The sequence below is a fragment of the Mus pahari genome, chromosome 6, assembly GCF_900095145.1.
Source record: "Mus pahari chromosome 6, PAHARI_EIJ_v1.1, whole genome shotgun sequence".
Lineage (NCBI taxonomy): Eukaryota > Metazoa > Chordata > Mammalia > Rodentia > Muridae > Mus > Mus pahari.
This window is the reverse complement of record NC_034595.1, coordinates 439,183-457,826: the sequence shown is the minus strand read 5'-3', so window position 1 is coordinate 457,826 and position 18,644 is coordinate 439,183. Positions and strand designations below refer to the sequence as shown.

Sequence of the window (18,644 nt, the reverse complement as noted above, 5' to 3'; positions counted from 1 at the left end):
GATAGTAACATTTGGGGGAGTACCCATGCATAAGCTATGCAATGCTGTAAGACAGGGGGTTGTTTTGGTTTTTCGAGACAGGGTTTCTCTGTATAACCCTGGCTGTCCTGGAACTCACTCTGTAGACCAGGCTGGCCTCGAACTCAGAAATCAGCCTGCCTCTGCCTCCCAAGTACTGGGATTAAAGGTGTGCACCACCACCGCCTGGCCAGTAAGACAGAGTTAAACTTAAGTGCCACCTTTTCAGAGGTGACCAGCCTGGCTGGATTCAAGACTTTTCCATATATAAGACTAACAATTCTCCCAATAGGCAAAGTGTAACCAAGACCTGCCTGGAAGGATGATATATAGTTTCCACACAAGACACTATTTATTAAACATGTCACTGTATATAGGTCAGGGCTCTTGCTCCAATAATGGGACATAAAGAATTTTGTTTCAGAATGGATCAGAACTTTCCTTAAAACCCTGTCCCTCCCCCCTCACCTTGTACAGTGTGGGTGTCTTAGCACCAAGGCATTACTCTGAGATAACCAATCCCTGAGACCTGCCAGACCGCTCTCCATTTCCTCCTCCACCCTCTCCCCTACACTAGGCTGTGCCTTGCCCCCTGTGGGCCTCAGGCCTCCTGACTCTGCTTTCAACACCCACTGTTGGGATCCCCACTACTGGGATCCCCACTACTGGGATCCCCACTACTGGGATTCCTGCTTATCTCCCCCTCCCAGATCCTGCTCCCTACCCAGGAAACAGTTTCTGACACTTAGAGTCACTTGGGGAGTTAACTTCTCTTTTCTCCCAATACTTTTCTATTGTAATACTCGGGGTGGGGCTGGAGAGCTGGCTCACCAGTTAAGAGCGCTTGCTGCTCTAGCAGAGGGCCTAAATTCAGGTCCCAGCAACTACATACATGTTGTCACAGCCATCCATAACTGCAGTTCCAGAGTATCCAAGTCTCCTTTGACCTCTGAGGGCACCACTCACATAGGCTGTACACATGCAGTACACATGCAGTACACATGCATATATGTAGGCAAAATACTCATGTACATAAAAATAGTTTAAAATAAATAAAATGAAACAACAACCACAAATTTCTTGAAGAAGAAGAAGAAGAAGAAGAAGAAGAAGAAGAAGAAGAAGAAGAAGAAGAAGAAGAAGAAGAAGAAGCAGCCAGACATGGTGGTGCATACCCTTAATCTTAGCACTCAGAAGACAGAGGCAGGGGAATCTCTGTGAGTTCAAAGCTTACCTAAACTACACAGAGTGTCCCAGCCAGTGCGACATAAGGGGATTCTGTCTCAAAACAGACAAATATAAAAGTAATACTGATGCCTTGCCTCCCCCAGGCCACCTTCTTGAGCACACAAAGTATCTCTCTCTCTCTCTCTCTCTCTCTCTCTCTCTCTCTCTCTCTCTCTCTCTCTCTCTCTGTGTGTGTGTGTGTGTGTGTGTGTGTGTGTGTGCGCGCGCGCGCGCGTGTGTGCAACGCTGTGTCCAGGACAGGCTCGGCATGCAACGGGAGCCCCCAGAAAGTTTGCTGAATAAAGAAAGAGCAAACGAATGAATGGCAGTGTGCCGTGTGCTGTAGTGAGCTGAGCTGAGCTGAGACCCTCACTCAATGGGGCCTCGACAATAAGGAAAGCCCCCAACTCCTCCACCGACCTGGTCAGGAGGGCATCCATCTCCTCACACAGGAATGGTGCTGACTTTGAAAGAAGGGCTAAGGCTTGCTCAAAGGAGGCAACACTTTCCTCACAGGAGGCAGGCTATCTTCTGAGAAGATGCATCCTGCTGCCAATCCGGCTTCTCTTCCAGAGACCACTGAGAAAAGCGGCAATGGTTTCTTCATTGAGGGGAAGTTCTGGGCTTGTGCTTGGCCCTGTGTCTCCTGTCCCATAACAGCTGGACTCTGTGTGTCAGAGTAAAGAGGAGACCTGCCAGGGGTCAAGGGTGTCTGTCCATTCAGGAACCCTGGAGGTCGCTCCAGAGTGGAGGCCTTGTGATCTGAACCAGGGAATGCGGGGGGGGGGGGGCTATCAGCTCCCCTGGGCTGTGGCTCACTATGGAGAATGGTCAGAGAGAGACACAGAAAGCAGCTCCTCAGAGCCCCTGAGGGCAGCACGCATCATTTCAAACAGAGATGCCATGTCTAGGTTAAGTCTGAAGACTGACTGGATGGGAGAGCCGGGTTCTTCACGGCACTGATTCAAATCCACTTTGGGACATCAGATGTCAGCTCCTCCCATTTTGTAAAGTAGGACTTCAAACTCTCTCCTCACAATGCCTTTTCCCAAAGAAATTTCTATATCAGTAAACAGGTAAATAAAATAGGTATACAAATCAAACATTTATTGATAATGAATCAGAGAGAAATTTCCTTTAAAGCCATCCTTTGGTAGGCATACGGCTTTAACTTTTATTAAGGATTAAAGCAGATTTTCATACCATGGACATGACATGCTTGTTCATTTTTCCATACAGAATTTACCCTGTCTGAGTGTCTTGTACTGCAGAGTGCCGTGCCAACTCCTGCTTCATCATCTTTCACAGTTGATCTTCATTTCAGCCATTGATCCATTGATATTTTAATTTTATAATCATCAGTGCCAAGAACATGGCTTTACATAGATGTGTGATACAAAATGCAGAAATACACTTCAGCCATTTCAAAAATAGTTGGATTTTTCTTTTCTTTTCTTTTCTTTTCTTTTCTTTTCTTTTCTTTTCTTTTCTTTTCTTTTCTTTTCTTTNTTTNTTTNTTTNTTTNTTTTTTTTTTTTTGGACAAGGTCTCACTATGTTGTCTAGCCTGGAACTCTCTGAGTAGACCAGGCTGGCCTAGAACACCACCAAACCTGGCTTATTTAACTTTTTTTTTTAATAAAACTCAAATCAGCAATTCAAATAGCACTTTTTAAAAAAGCAAATATTCTAATACAATACAGTCCAAAAAATGTACTAATTTGATGCTTCTGTACTAGTAAGAATGAAGATTTAAAAGCTTTTGTTTTCCATAGTGAAACCATCATGTTTCTGTAAGACAGAAAACAGCGTTTGTACAGTTAAGAGCTCTACAGCCCATCACTAGCCAGCGCAGCTAGCCACCGCTGCAGCTTGCCATGGCTCATGGAGATCCTTTCTGAGATCCGACTCTGTTGCTGGGATAAAGAGCCCTGCAAAGGTGTCTCAGGGAAGCCTGCTTTGCCCACGTTGGAGATGACATCCCTTCCTTGCTGGGAAGTCAGGGAAGCAGTAGCTGCAGGAGGCAGCTGGCGACCCTGCACCCACAGTGAGGAAACAGAAAACTGTAACTGTGTATGTGCGTGCCTACCTTCTCCACTTCATACAACGCCCCCCACTCTGGTTGCCTTGCCCCAGCACAACTGCAATAGATCTTCCCACCAACGGAATGGAGATAACCCTCGCAGGTTTGCCCAGAGTCCGTCTCCCAGGCTTTCTGGATGTAGTCAGGCTGACATCACAGTCTTGCACCCACTCTTTCTGCTGCCCCTTGTGGAGTATCTGGTAGTTAAAGGCTCACTTGGCTTCTGCTATTCTGGGAACCTGGCCAACTGGGCTGGTATTTAAGAAGTCACCTTCATGGCAGAATCTCCTATTGTCATATATGGATAACAAAGAGGAGTCTTTTCTTAAAAGGCTTTCTGTGTGTGTATGTGTGCATGCATGAGCATGTGTATGCATGTGGATGTGTGCACATGTGTGTTGTGAGTGCATGCATGTATATGTTTGCATGTGTGTGTGCGCGTATGTGCACATGTGTGTGTGCATACTCATGTGTGTGCATGCATGTGTGTCTGTGTGTGAGCATGTGCAGGTATATGTACCACTGTGTGTATGTGTGCAGGTATGTGTTTGTAGGTTTGTGAGTTCATGCGTATATGTGTGTACATGTTCATATGTGAGTGTGTACACATGTGTATGGGTGTGTGCACATGTGAATGTGTGTGTGTGAGCATGTGCAGGTATATGTATCCATATGTGTCCATGTGTGGAGGCCAGAGGAAAATGTTGAGTGTCCTCTCCATTACTCCTTTGAGGCAAGTTCTCTTGACAAACCTAGAGCTTCCCTTCTTCAGCCAGGCAGCCTATAAACGACAACAGTCCTCCTGTCCCCTCCATCGGCACTGGGGTTACAAACACCCAAGATCAAGCCTGGCTAGAGTCTGGGTCTTGGTCTTGGTCTTGGTATCTGGGCTCAGGGCCTCCAGTCCTGTGACTTTTCTTCTTGTTTCTCTCTCTCTCTCTCTCTCTCTCTCTCTCTCTCTCTCTCTCTCTCTCTCTCCACCTATCCCTACCCTCAAATCTGCATCCAGCTCCTGCCCTCCTTCCCTACCCGCCCAGGGCTGGGACTTCATTCAAAAACAAAACAAAACAAAAACAGACAAAAACCTCCAACAACTTCCGTTTGTGCTGCCCATATATTCTTGGATGTGTATACTCACTGGAGAATGATCAACCTATCTGGGACCCATCATGTAACTACAACTGGCTCTTTCCCTCCAAGCAGCTATCAATTGTCAATAGCTCCTCCCCAGAGGAGGGACCCCCTCCGCCTCCCACCTCCACGCTGGAATTTTGTCTGCCTTGAGCTTGCACTGGTTTTGCTCTTGCTGTTTCCACTGCTGCTGGTTTACATATGCAGCCGCCATCCTGTGTCAGTGATCACCTCTGGGCCTTCTGACCTTTCTGCCCTGCCTTCCTCAACAAGGCCTGAGCCTTGGAAGGAGGAAGTGTGATGTAGAAGGCTGATTTGGGGCTAAGCATCCCTAAGTCTCTTACTCTCGGGGACTTGACCAGCTGTGAATTTCTGGGTTAACTGACATCTACTGAAGAAAGAATTTTCTCTGATGAGGGTTGAAAGATACACTAATCTATGGGTATACTAGTCATTCATTGGGAGTGGGTTTAATAAGATGTCCACAGAGCAGAGGAATAGCAGTAGGTTTTCCCCCAGGGACAATGACCCGTCGAACCACATTCTAGCCCTAATAACAGCTCCAGGTATCGGTTTCCTCTTGAGTGCAGAAGGTGGCTGGTTACATTCCTGATGCTCAGGCCACTACTATACCAGTGGGCATGTCTTACAGGGACGGTCACTAGTGAAGGATTCACAGCTGAACAAGGTTGACAATGACTTTTCTCCTCTAGTAGCATGCACAGAACACAACAACCTAAACGTGGGGGAAAGAAACAACAGTGGGGCATGAAACGAAAAAGAAAGTTCTCCAAAGATGAAATACAAATGGCTGAGACATATATTTTTAATCTTCAACACCCTTAGCCACCAGTAAAACACACATTAAAACTACTCTGAGATTTTCTGAGATTTCATCTTACCCCAGTCAGAAAATTAAAAAACAAAACAAAATGGCCACACACAAATGCTGGTGTGGCTGTGAATAAGAGGAGCAGACACTTCCGTGGGGGAATTCAAACCGGTACAGACCACAGAAATCAGTGTGCAGGTTCCTTAAGGTTCCTTTTGCTATTGGTGTGTATAGTCATTGTTCATCATGATGGGGTTCATAAAGATATTTTCATCCAAGTATCTCATGCATTTTCACCACATCTTCCTTCCCAAATCTCCCTTTCTCCTCACCACCTCCTACTAGTCCCCTTCCTTTTCCCAAAGAGTCTAGTTTATACTTTCATGTCCTACATAAGCTTATGTATACACACACACACACACACACACACACACACACACACACACACACGCTCTGTATATGATCCACATATACGAGAAAACGTATGTTATTTGTCTGAGTATGGCTCATTTTCCTTAATGTGGGTCACCCCAGTTCCATCTGTTTTCCTATAAATGACATAATTTTATCCCTCTCTATGGCTAAATAGAGCCCATTATGCATAGATGCTGTGTTTTCTTGAACCGTTTACCTGTTCTTGGGCACTATGGCTGATCATGCAGCTTGACTGTTGTGACTGTGCTGTGGCAGACCGCAGGTGTCTCTGTAATGTGCTGCCTCAGATGTCTCTGGGTTGATTTCCAGGAGTGGTACAGACACATGCGACTTTCTCAGTGTCACGGTGACAGGAACATCGCCTGAGCCCACTGGGGAAACTTAGTGCGTGGGCAGGCATGCAGGTTGTTATAACAGATCGCTTTCAACCTCCCTCTAAGCCTTTTCATTGCTTCCTCTGTGACACACTAAGGAAGTTGTGGCGTCTCCATATTACTACACAGAGGTGATCATATCACTAGGTCCTACCTAGCCAAGAATTAACTGCAGGGCCACCTCCTGCTACATGAGTCTGATCCTGAGTCCAGAATCTCTGATCAGGGCCTGTGGATCAACAGATGCAACATCATATTCCAAATGTGCCCTGTCCGTGCTTGTCGATGCCTGTTGAGACTCTGGGGGTCACGGGGAGTAAGTCTTAGGAACAAAGCGCCCCTGTCGGGCAGCTGCCCACGGGGCCTGACCTCGGGGCCTTCAGTAGAGACACGCCAGGCGAGCTTCCTCTAACAAGGGAGGCTCCGCTTCTCCCGAATCCGCACTGATATCTCCCTATACAGAGGGAGATATTACAGGTGCTCACTGTTTCCAAGCCCATGTCCTGACTTTGACACAGGACATCCGCAAGGCTGTGTGGATCCTGGTTCAGGTGTGATTATGCAGCCCGCACAATTAAACTGCATCCGTCATTTTCAGCAACACTGACGGGCATCTAAGAAATAACATTCCTCGCTTGTTATTTTCATAAATAATTTAAGTGATCATGTGAGCTTGCTTCTAGTGAAGCTCCCTGGCTGTTTGATTGTGATCCGTCTTTGAGGGCTGTTTCCCGGGACCACTTCCGGTACCGGTTAATGCGTCCTTCGGGATTTTATCAGATAACGGAGAGAATTTGATGGAAGAAATGGTTAGCTACGTAAGTCAGGGGAGGCAAGGGCAGGAAGCAGCTGCCGCCCTCAGGGCAGAACAAAGGGAGGCTGGAATTATTCCAACTTGGAATCCCAGAGGAGAGAAGCCTTGGTGCCGAACTCCACATCTCAGCAGGGTCATACTGCTCAGCTGATAGGAGTGTCACCGGAAGGGACACTCTGACCTGGGCTGGACTCTAGCCTCCCAGGGTCACCGCTCGGCTCTCTGCCCCAGCAGCCACTCTGTGCCAGGCCCTGATCTTGCTCTGCATCGACCACAGTACAGAGTCAGCCAGAGGTGGGAGAATTTTGGGGTTCCTTCTTTATACCTCTGCCCTCACTCATATCCTTGCTCTCTGAATGTCCCATTACCTCAGCTGTAAACGCTGACCTCTTCCTGTCCTATCCAGCCAGACCTCTTGGATATTCTTGGCCTACCTCTCTGCACCGTGGCCTGGAGAAGATACCCAGAGAGAAAACTGCGCGCCCCCTTGCCCTCACGCAGCCCTGCCCAGTGCCCGTCTCTTCGCTTTATCCGGCTTTCCAGCAGGAAGAGGAATCCTGTGTGGTTCTTTTGTTCCGCTGCTCAGCATCTGAGTGCAGATCTTTGCAGAAGTCTGCATCTTGCTGTGCTCACTGTATACATCATTGAAAGCAATCATGTCCCTTGAAAGCCCCTGCACATCATTTACAAGACTCTTCCCCTGCTCTGAGGTGGTCCGCTGGGAGTCTAAAAACACAGAGAGGCCTTCCAGGAGGGCCTGGTGCTGGGCTATTCATGAGAGGCCTCCCTTGCTTGTGCTCCTCCTGAGTAGAAACACCTGCTATTCATGGGATGAATGAAAGAGTGTGCATGCATCCACTTCGGGCCATTAAGTGGTTCTGTCCTTGTGTTTATGCCCAGACCCTGTGTGTGGCAAAAAGTCACATCCATTCTTGTAGCTTAATCACTACCTAGGTGCCTGGCATCTCACCGCCTGCCCTAGTTCTCTTCTTTTTGAGGAGCGTTCACCCCATCATTTCCCATAATTTTATGGGGCCTCCCATCTGTGGCCCACGGTGTTCGTCGGCTCCCGGAGAGGCATGCTGAGAGACATAACCGACTCTGCTGGGCTAGGACTGGGGCAATCTAAAAGACGGAGCTGATCACCTTCAAAGCCTGTTATGTTTCCCCACCCAGACACACTCAGACTTTGATGCCCCAGGCTCAGGGCTGGAAAATGAACCCTTTGCTTTAATTCGTGGGGCCATTATGCATACATAATGCTTTTCCTACCATTTAAAAGGAATGTAGATCGTATGTAAATGCGCCTCTGTGGAATTGTATATCCCAGCCTGCATTAAGCATACATGAATTTCATAGTGACACGCCTGCTCCCTCCGTGTCTGCATAAAAAGAGAGAAATCCTGTGCTGTATACATTTGTCATCCTGGTCTCGCAGTCAGACTTTAGACCTCAGGAATGATGGTTCGGTTTGAAGGATTTTTCGATCACTTCTTCCAACCTCTAATACTTTGATCCCTTCCATAAACTCCAAGATTCGCCCTTGAACTCTTCCACTGACAGGGAGCTCACTCACTCTGGAGTGGACTGCTCTCTGCTTATGATGAGCCAAGCGTGGAGTTACCAGAGGCCATCGTGAAAGGCAGTGCCCAGTCTGGCACTTCTGCATCCAAATCCTGCTTTGTTGCATGAACATTGTTTCCTTCACATCATTAAATGATCTCTCTCTCTCTCTCTCTCTCTCTCTCTCTCTCTCTCTCTCTCTCCCTCTCTGTACACACACGCACACACACACCTGCATCTATATTCACATGTGCATATGCCATACATGGACGTACATTCTATAAGGACCATCACAATAAGCAGTACATTATAAACATCTTTGCATTTCCATGAGCCTACACCTTGCTCATTTTAATGCCTACCTAGACCTCTATTGACAGATGGGCCATAATTTACTCAATGTTGCCTGCCTTAGGATTAGGATGTTTCCAAGTTTTTGATACAGTGGCCAACTCAGAGATGAAATCTTCAAATGAAGAGATTTCTTTTCTTTCCCTCCCTTCTTCCCTCCCTCCCTTCTTCCCTTCCTTTCTAACCATGTCTTATTTATTTTTATTTTATGTGTATTGATGTTTTGCCTACCTGAATATCTATGTGAGGAGATTTCCCAGGTTCTCTGAAAAGGCAGTCAGTCCTCTTAGCCTCTGAGCCATCTCTCCAGCCCCAAAGCGATTATTTTCTCAGGAAAGAGTCACAGATGAGATCAGAAGGTCGAGAGGTGTGAACAGGTGGAGAAGCCGTTCTAGGTAAAGCCAGAGGTGTCTGAGGTGACTGGAATCTCAGTACTGAGCATGCACGGAGAGCTTTCCCAACATTCTCCTCTCCATTCTTCAAGCTTTACCTCCATTCCCCAAGGTCCCTGACCGGCTCTGCTCCATATGGCACATTGTAAGGTAAGAGCTTGAATGGATAGCCACATGGCTATATTCAGTGGCCGTGCTCTGCTCACCATATAAAGTGGCCTCCACAAGGGCTTCTCTCAGGGATAAGGACACCCCCCCCCCAGAGGACTACAGACTCAGCAGGAATTGAGTTAAGAAAGGAAACCAGATATCACTGGTGAGGTCTGTAGCCTTAAGAAATACCTATGAGGGTTGGTGAGATGGCTCAGCGGGTAAGAGCACCGACTACTCTTCCAAAGGTGCAGAGTTCAAATCCCAGCAACCACATGGTGACTCACAACCATCCTTAACAAGATCTGACTCCCTCTTCTGGAGTGTCTGAAGACAGCTATAGTGTACTTACATATAATAAATAAATAAATCTTAAAAAAAAGAAATAAATAACTATGAAGGGCTGGAGTCTTGGTGCAGTGGTTAAGAGCACTGAATTTCTCTTCCAGGGGACCTGGGTTCAATTCTCAGCACCCACAAGGCAGTTCACAACTGTCTGTAACTCCAGTTCCAGGGGATCTGACACCTTCTCACCAATGCACCTACATTAAATGATTTTTTTTTTTTTGAAAGAGAGAAAGAAAGACCTATGAGAGCACACAGCCTTTTCACCTGTGCACACATTGTTTGGAAGAGAGCTGGGTTCCAGAGATGATAAAAGGTGGGAAACCGGAAATTCTGTAGGTAGAAAAGACCAAGTGCAAAATCATACGTGCACTCGGTCAGTGAATGTTTTATATGAGGGGCTGGGCGATGTGCTCACGCATGCTTGTACCGGCAGAAAAGATGCCTGAAAACACACCCAAGAACCCAATAGCCAGAGCGGACACTGGAAATGGGACTGAGGAACTGAGTATTCGATCTGGGAAAGAAATCCATCCATCCATTTATAAAATCTGGCATCTTAAACTAGAGATTCCCTTTGCTAAACAAAACTAGAAAGAGAGCAAAGTAAATGGTACATCCTGGTGGGAAGACTGAGAGTCATAACATTTTAAGGCCAGTGGACAAGTTGCCGTTTGGACCACGCTGAGTCTCCCCAGAGCTCAATCGGAGGTGGCAGAGCTGTTCTGGAGACTTCTCTGCAGTTCTGTGAGCCAGTAGGGCCAAGCAGCGCTGGTCCCGGGGCCGAGGGGCGCCCCGCGGTGCGGGCCGGGCCAATCAGCGGGCGCGGTGCGGGCGCGGTGGCTTTGCACGCACCGAGCGTTAAGTGGAGCAGAGGCGCTGCTGCCGTCCGTCTGGGAGCCGGCCATGCCGCGTCTGCCGCTGCTGCTCCTGCTCCTGCCGTCACTGGCCCGGGGCCTCGGGCTCCGCGACGCGGGTAGACGACACCCTGAGTGCAGCCCGTGCCAGCAGGATCGCTGCCCTGCGCCCTCGCCTTGCCCAGCGCCCTGGATCTCCGCGCGCGACGAGTGCGGCTGCTGCGCGCGCTGCCTGGGCGCCGAGGGCGCGAGTTGCGGGGGACCGGTGGGCGCACGCTGCGGCCCTGGCCTGGTGTGTGCGAGTCGCGCCTCGGGGACGGCGCCCGAGGGCACCGGGCTCTGTGTGTGCGCGCAACGCGGCGCCGTCTGCGGCTCTGACGGCCGCTCCTACTCCAGCATCTGCGCGCTACGTCTGCATGCCCGACATGCACCCCGCGCGCACCATGGCCACCTGCACAAGGCTCGCGATGGGCCCTGCGAGTTCGGTGAGTGGGGTTTGACCTAGAAAGACTCAGGCGAATGGGAAGAGCGGGACCCTAATGCTCTAGGGTGTGGGACAAAGAATTTAATAGTACAAAAGTGGACAACACGGCCTGGGCCTCAGTTTCCCCTTCAGGAGCAGTGTTTCGCATCTTTCTACACCCTGCCTGCTGCCTTACTCACTGCGTGCAGACTTGAGCCCTAGAACAGACAGGAATGTGAATGCTTAAGAACCTGCTATTGCAGTTACTTGAAAATGGGGATTGAAGTGGGTCCGGGTCCGGGTGGATAGTTTGAATGGAGAAAGGAAAGCGAGGATTCCCAGCATGCAGGGGTCCTACACGAGATTCAAGAAGCACCCAGACAGAGCATCAGAATCCTGGGTATCCAGTGAGGGTCAGACTAAGGGCTTAGAAGCTCTCCCATCCACAAAGGGCAAGACCTTTGGAAACGTGAGCTCTGAAAAGATTGTGGGACCATAGATGCTGATCCAGTCTAAAGGGCACATAATCTGAAGGGTCCTGCTTTAAGGAAATCAATAGAAAACTACCAACTGCTAGGGATGTCAAAGGTTAACTGTTTTTTTTAACACCACACTGTAAGTGCCCCTAGTGCCCTAACTGATCACTGTCCTGCGTCATTTAAAAGCAAAAACAAAACCAACTCAAAACATTAGTGTCTATGGATGTCCAGAGAAGCTAACCTGCTTTGCCTGTGTGTGGGGTTTGACTGGGTCAGGAGCTCTGAGAGAAGAGCGTGCTTGATCCGTCTGGATAGGGTAGTGGGGAGCTCAGCATGGTAAGTGTGGTCCCCCAGCCGTCCCCGGGATGCTGCCATGAAGCCTGTGCTTTAGGCTTCTGGAGATTTCTGGTCTGAGCTGGGCGAGGATGTGTAAGCCAGATGCCCAATTTAACACTTCAAGAAAGACCCCTTGGGGCTCCTCTTCCAGCCCTCAGATCTTACTTGGCATTGTGCTCATCACATCTCCCTCCAAACATCCCATGACCGCGTGCTCACGTCCAGGATTCTGGCAGACCGCTGGCCACAGGGCAGGAAGTCCACTATACACAGAGACAGTGACTGTGTGCCTTCCAGTGAGGGGCTGAAGCAGGCCGGGTGACACAGAAAAGTCAGCATGGTTCTTCCCCAGTCCAGGCTCCAGTGGGGGACAGTGCTGCCTGGGGGCTCCTGGGTAGCTCCTGGCTTCTCCAGTGACACTGAGCCAGGTCTGTTTCCCTGCCCAGCCACAGCAGCTCCAAGGGAGCCATTGTGGTACCCAATCTGCTTGGAATGCTTGTGCCCTGCCCGGTTCCCCCTCCGAGCTCTGTCACTGTTTTTACAATCTGCCTCCTCAGCAGTTGGTTCTCACACAGTTCCCTTTGTCTGAGACAGGTAGCACTAATGGCACACACAGGATACAGCAGAAATGCTGACCGGGCTCCCCAAAGCTTCCTTGTGCTGATGGGCTTGGGTGGTTTTTCCTGAAGCAACATTCTGTTCCTAGGAAAAAAGGAAAAAGAGAGGGGACCCAGGCGCAGAGAAAGCAGGGGACTTGTTCATGATGTCCACTTAAGGCTGCCACCTCCCAGGTCCCAACCCCTTGTCCAGCACTCTTTCAGGACTGGACTTGCTAATACTGTCAGGCAGATGGTGGTTGCTATGGTTACCAGAGTACAGACAGATGGCAGATGGAAAGCCCACACCCCTAATTCACTGAAAATTACCAAATGACAAGTAAATGTGCCAGCCCCCAGACTCTCTGCGGGCTCTGAGGCCCGCCCTGGGCTCCAGCCTGGAGAATAAAGCGATCCTCAGAGCCAATGGGAGCAATTCAGAAGGCACTTTCCAGGACCTCATTAGTGGCAGGCCTTAGCACTCCTGAGCCCAGCTGTCCTTTCCACATGGTTTCTGTCACCCACCTCAGACCTGATGATGTCTCCCTGTCACCTCTTGGCTTCACAAGCTTGTATGGTCCTTGTCCTTGTATCTCAGGGAGGTATGGGGACCTGTGCACAGGGGACTGTTTCCCTATACTAGCTGCACCTCATTCTGGGCTGCCCTAAAGCCATCTTTAATTCAAAAGACACAGCGGGAGCACTTTTAACAAAGCCCCAGGGGACCTTGTTTGAAGGGAAACAGACAGTTTTACTTCAGTGTTGGTGATAGTCACTCCTCAGCTCCTCCCAGGCACCTCCACTTTAATGGAGTGATGGTTCAGAGTATTGATTATCTCCTTCCCAGTGGTGACAGTGCCTCTGTGGTGCTTCTGTGGGACAGTGGTGGAAAACTGCCCTTCCCAGAAGCCTTTGCTCAGAACTGCCCACTACCTAATATTAGAGTGCCCTTTGATCTTTGTACCTGCAGGGCCTGTGAGTGAATATTTTATTGTTAGACATCGCCTTTGTACCTATTGTTGTCCTTGATTTTTGCAGCCACCAGAGGGAGGGGATCTTACCCATCTTAAGACAGAGTTCCTCGTCCTTCCTAACGCTGTGACCCTTTAAGGCAGTTCTTCATGTGGTAGTGACCCCTGGCCATAAAATTATTTTGTCGCTACTTCATACCTGTAACTGTGCTACTGTTATGAATCGTAATGTAAATATCTGTTTTCCAATGGTTTTAGGCAACGCCTGTGAAAGGTTCATTTGACCCCCCCCCCCCAATGGGTTTCAACCCACATTTGAGAACCTTAATAGAAGGGAACATTGAGGCACACACAAGGGGATTTCCTGGAGCTGCATGGCTGGCCCCAGCTGAGGCAGGGCCCCAGGTCAGGTTTCCTGACTCTTGGCAGATCGCTGTCATCCTCCAGTCTCAGGCCTTTGAGCCCCAGCAGCTTCTCTGAGAGTCTTAGGAAATTCACTTTGGTTGGAATTTCCGCTCCATTTAGAAGCCTGAGGTTCGTGTTACCAGGTAACCAGGAGAGGCAGCGAATGCCACTTTGTGAGAGGGACAAAGAAAGGGGCCTCGTGTTCCAAAGCCTTTCATGAATGCCGAGGGAGGGGATTTGAGTCACAGGCTGCAGGCAGTAGATTAAACCAGAGCTCCTTCCACATCCAGCCGTGATTATGAGCATAAATTATCAAGCCTGTTCGGCACGTTGATCATTAAAGTCTTTGCTTGTGTGTGTCTTAATACAAGCAGAGCGTCTCCTGGGGGGTGACTTTGGCACTATTAACTGAAATCTCTGGGGCATGTGGGATGATCTTTCATTTGAGCCACCAAGGACCCGTTTAATGAAAGGGGTAGGGAGACAGATCACCACATGCAGTCACAATAACACAGATCCTTTGATCTGTGCAGACCCATAGAGCTAACACAGACACCGTCATTATGTTCCCGCATCCCAGGTGTAGGGCAGTGCTGGTCTCTTCCCCGGCAGACAATGGTTCACAACCCGCCTAAGCACCAGTGGACAGCTTCGACTCCCAGGCGGCTGACTCTAGGTCACTAGGAGCACCCTGACCACACAGAGCTGAGTGACCATGACCTGCTGTCTTGCCCTGGGATGGGTGAGGTTGTACCATCGTGAATTTCCTGGGTTGAGTGTGAGTCGAAGGGACCAAGCACTGAGTAGGGCAGACAGAGTTAGAAAAATGGAAATGATCCATTTAGAAAACTGGACTGGGCCGGGCAGTGGTGGCGCACGCCTTTAATCCCAGCACTTGGGAGGTAGAGGAAGGTGGATCTCTGAGTTTGAGGCCAGCCTGGTCTACAGAGCGAGTTCCAGGACAGCCAGGGCTATACAGAGAAACCTAGTCTTGAAAAAAACAAACGAAAACAAACAAACAAACAAACAAAAAGACTGGACTGAACTGGTCAAGAGCTGACCTTCCAGGAAAGCCACTTTATACCTGTCAAAGGTAGACTGGAAGGAAAACCTGCTCCTTCCAGCATGATGACAGCCTTCATAACACTAAGGTGAGATGCTAGGACCTGGGCAGTTTCTCTGTGCAAGGGTGATCCTGAGGGTTAAGGGTCATGGCCTCTGGCATCACCAGTTAGGCCCTGTCAGCAGAGGTCAGCAGAGGGCTACAAGCAAGCAGATACAGCACAGGGGAAGGCCCGTTCTAGGCAACAGGAGCTGCTGTGTCCCTGGGTCCCTCCTTAGGGCAGCATGGCAGATTGCAAGGGCTCTTCAAGTGTTCCTCACATCTGCCTGTGGAGGGCAGGTAGAGGGGGATGTCCTGGCTTAAATTTGAAGTGTTCTGGAAGACTGGTGTGTTAAAGCTTTAATCCCCAGCTGTGACACTGTTGGGAGCGGTGGAGTCTTCAGGAGGTAGGGCAGCCATGCCCTGGCAGGGGAAGTCTTGTCCCAGGAGCCACCTTTCTTCTTCCCTCTGCTTCCTGGCAACCATTAGGTGAACAGCTTTCTTGCACTCTGCCTTTCTACTATGAAGTCTCTGTCTTGCCACAGACCAAAGCCACAGAGCCAGCCAGCCATGGACTGACTCGGGTTCCGAGGAGGGTGGGCATCTGTACCCAATCTGAAGAAGCCATAGCCGAGCCAGGCAGTGAGCTAGGCAGTGGTGGCGCACGTCTTTAATCCCAGCACTTGGGAAGCAGAGGCAGGCGGATTTCTGAGTTTGAGGCCAGCCTGGTCTACAGAGTGAGTTCCAGGACAGCCAGAGCCACACAGAGAAACCCTGTCTCGGGGGGAAAAAAAGGCCGAACTGAGACTAAAGCTTAGCACTGGATACACGGCATACACAGAACCCTAAGTGGGTTTCCTTGAGCACGCTCATCATACCAGCTCTTCTGCGTCTGGTAGTCCCTGCACAACCTGCTATCACACTAGAGTACTGCGAGGACTGGAGATGTCTGTCCTGCAGGGGTTATGGGCTGTCATTGGTGGGCATCACTGGGAAGTGACATACGCAGAACAGAGCCTAAGTAACTGGCCTGAGACTGTCACTTCAGAATCATCATCTGGCAAGGTTGTCCTGTGGCTGGCTTCTGGGGACCTGGACTTCCAGAAGTTGAACCATCCCCAGAAGGGGGGGGGGCACTTCCTACACTGCGGAATGTGGTCCACACCTGTGTTCACATTTCATCACCATGCAACACCTGCAGTGGCATGACAGAGTGGCCCTGCTTTGGCTCATGGTTCTGAGAGGTCCAGGTCCGAATCTGCAGCCCCATGTTCTCTGGTAAGATCAGCACCGCTTGGCAGGAGTGTGTGGTGGAGCACACAGCTCACCCCCCACTCTGCCCCCAGGCCAGCCATCAGAAGAGAGAAGCTACCAGAACCCTACTGTCCCCTCTGAGATGGCCCCTCTGGTGACCTAAAGACCTCTTGCTGAGCTCTGCTTCCTGAAGAGACTGTCACCCCACTGTCACCCAGCCTGGGAACTCAGCCTCCAGCACGTAAACATAGATGTTAGGGGCTACTTATCCAACCATCTAGGAATCTAAGACGTAGGCTCAGAATTCAGTACCTGTGTGATTAGCCCGTACTAAAGCCCTGACCTCCCGTGAGCTTCTCCATTAGACAGCACTTCACAGTTTTGTCTCTGGACGTGGCTGTGCCCTGTGTTGTTTCCCCGGGAGCTGGTGTGGTGCGTGGCTCTGCTCCCTGACATTCCTCTGTTGAGTTTGCTCTGTGTCCTCGACGTGACATAGGTCATGACCGTGTGACTATACCCTGTAAGCTGTAAGGACTCCCAGCAAACCACTCTGCCTGGGAACCCTTTTTCTAGGATGGAGCCACCAAGATAACAATGGTTTTAACGTAGTATGGAATATTATGAAACCATGGCATGAGTTTGAGTCCCAGTTCCTCCAGGCCCTTTCCCATTAACCTTTACTTTCTCAGCTATAAAATGGGAGTTAGAACACTTACCTTTCAGGGCTAGTGTGAGGGTACAGAAGAGCCCTCCTAGGTAAAGGCAGGATAGCGTTAAGATAGAGAACCAAAAAGAGATCATACCTCGCCCACCATTGAGCTTGAGCAGCGCCTCCTGCTGGCCTCGGATAAGATTGCTGGAAAGGGAGGAGTTACCAGCTGTAAGCAGCCAGCAACATTGAAACTATTCATGGCAGATGTTGACTGTGCAGAGCTGTTATGGATAGAACCTAAATTTAACGCCAGATATATTGAAATTAAAAGAAGATGGCTGACACCCAGCAGCCTGAGGAAATCGTCCAAGGTCACAGAACTGCCCCGGTTCCAACAGTGACTTCCCAACTGTATGCCAAAGGTTTGCATCAGTCCAGCATGGATCTGTGCACCAGAATGAGTTGTGCAGAAGCAAATTTATAGATGCATACATGCATTGGGAAAGGTCCCTTTAACACTGAAAGCAGAAGGACTCTTTTGTAAAAGAAATGGCATTTCCTGCCACGAAAGCCCTGGCAGAGGCAGCCCTCCCCAGACAGCCCTTCTTAATTGTAGTTATTGAAAGAGAAGGAGCGGGAGGCTCGGAGGCTCGCAGGGAGCACGCAGGAAATGTGATTTACTGGTTTATTCATTTAGGTTTGAAAGGGAGCGATGAGGTCTCATTTAAAATTTATGACTTTACTTGAAGAAAAGTGAAACGCGTTGACAAAGTGTCCCCCTGGAACCCATTGAAGGCCCTGGAATCAGAGGTGGTATGACCGTCCCACAGCCGTTCGGGGACAGGCTTGCCTGTGTGAGCGCCTGTGTCACTGAGGAGGTGTTGGCAGGAGGAGAATGTGAATAAATTAGCCCCTCTTTGTTGTGGCAGATGGGGCTTCTGCCAGACAGCTCCTTGTGTGGGTCGGTGGCTGCACGGGGGTGCTGGAAGTCTCAGGGCTCTGTTCAGGGCGTGTTGGAAGTTAGGGGGCTTTACCAGTGAGCATGACAGAGTGGCCCTGCTTTGGCACTGGCTGCACTCTAGGATGTGGGTTTGGACATCCCTTTGAAGAGCAGTCATGTGGGCAGAGCAGAAAGTGTGGCTGATCGGAAGGGACTGACACCTAGCACAGCATGGGGCAGCAAGTCTCACTGGAGTGTCATTGCGCCAGGGGCTCCAGCCCTGTCATCAGGTGCTGAAGGACACAGGACAGAAGCAGCTGCCTTGAGAATGAGCTCACTGCAGAGCCCTCCAGGGACCCAGCTCTGCAGGCAGTGAGCTCTCCATTCCTGGAGGTATGCAAATGAGGCTTGATGTTCCAGTCTGTGCTCAGACACTAGTTCAACAAGGTCTGTCTCACTGTGTCTGGAGGGGCCTGGGTTTGATTCCTACAGGGCTGCTCATACCACTTGTAATTCCTTTCTGTGGCCTTCTGCCCCTGGATTCTGTAGTGTGACCAACCTTGTACCTCTCTGGTCTCTCTCCCTTTGTCCTCCTATTTTATTGCAGCTGTGTCCCCGTGGGCACAGTCCCTTCCATACTGTTTGGTTTGCTGACCCCAGAATGATGGTATTTCTCTTTCCTGTTTTCTTCATCTAGCTGTCTGTCTGCCACACCTGCCCCTGACTCTTGCTCACACGTCATGCCACCACAGTAACTTTTATGAATTAGCATTATTAAGCAATATTAATATACATGATTTGAGCGGATAAGCCAAACAGCAGACCACGCCAAGGTGATTCCACGTGAGAGGTTTATTAAGCAGGGATGGGGAGCGG

General features: G+C 49.7%; 1 protein-coding gene across 1 annotated transcript in view; it reads left to right on the top strand.

The window, feature by feature from the left end:
- The first annotated feature begins 10,573 nt into the window (after positions 1-10,573).
- The window catches only part of Igfbpl1 (insulin like growth factor binding protein like 1), a 14,341-nt gene continuing 6,270 nt past the window's right edge, over positions 10,574-18,644 (top strand). The window contains exon 1 of the mRNA XM_021200738.1: positions 10,574-11,055. Within this exon, the coding sequence (XP_021056397.1) occupies positions 10,620-11,055 (436 nt within the window). The 5' untranslated portion in view covers positions 10,574-10,619. The remainder of the gene's footprint in view (positions 11,056-18,644) is intronic.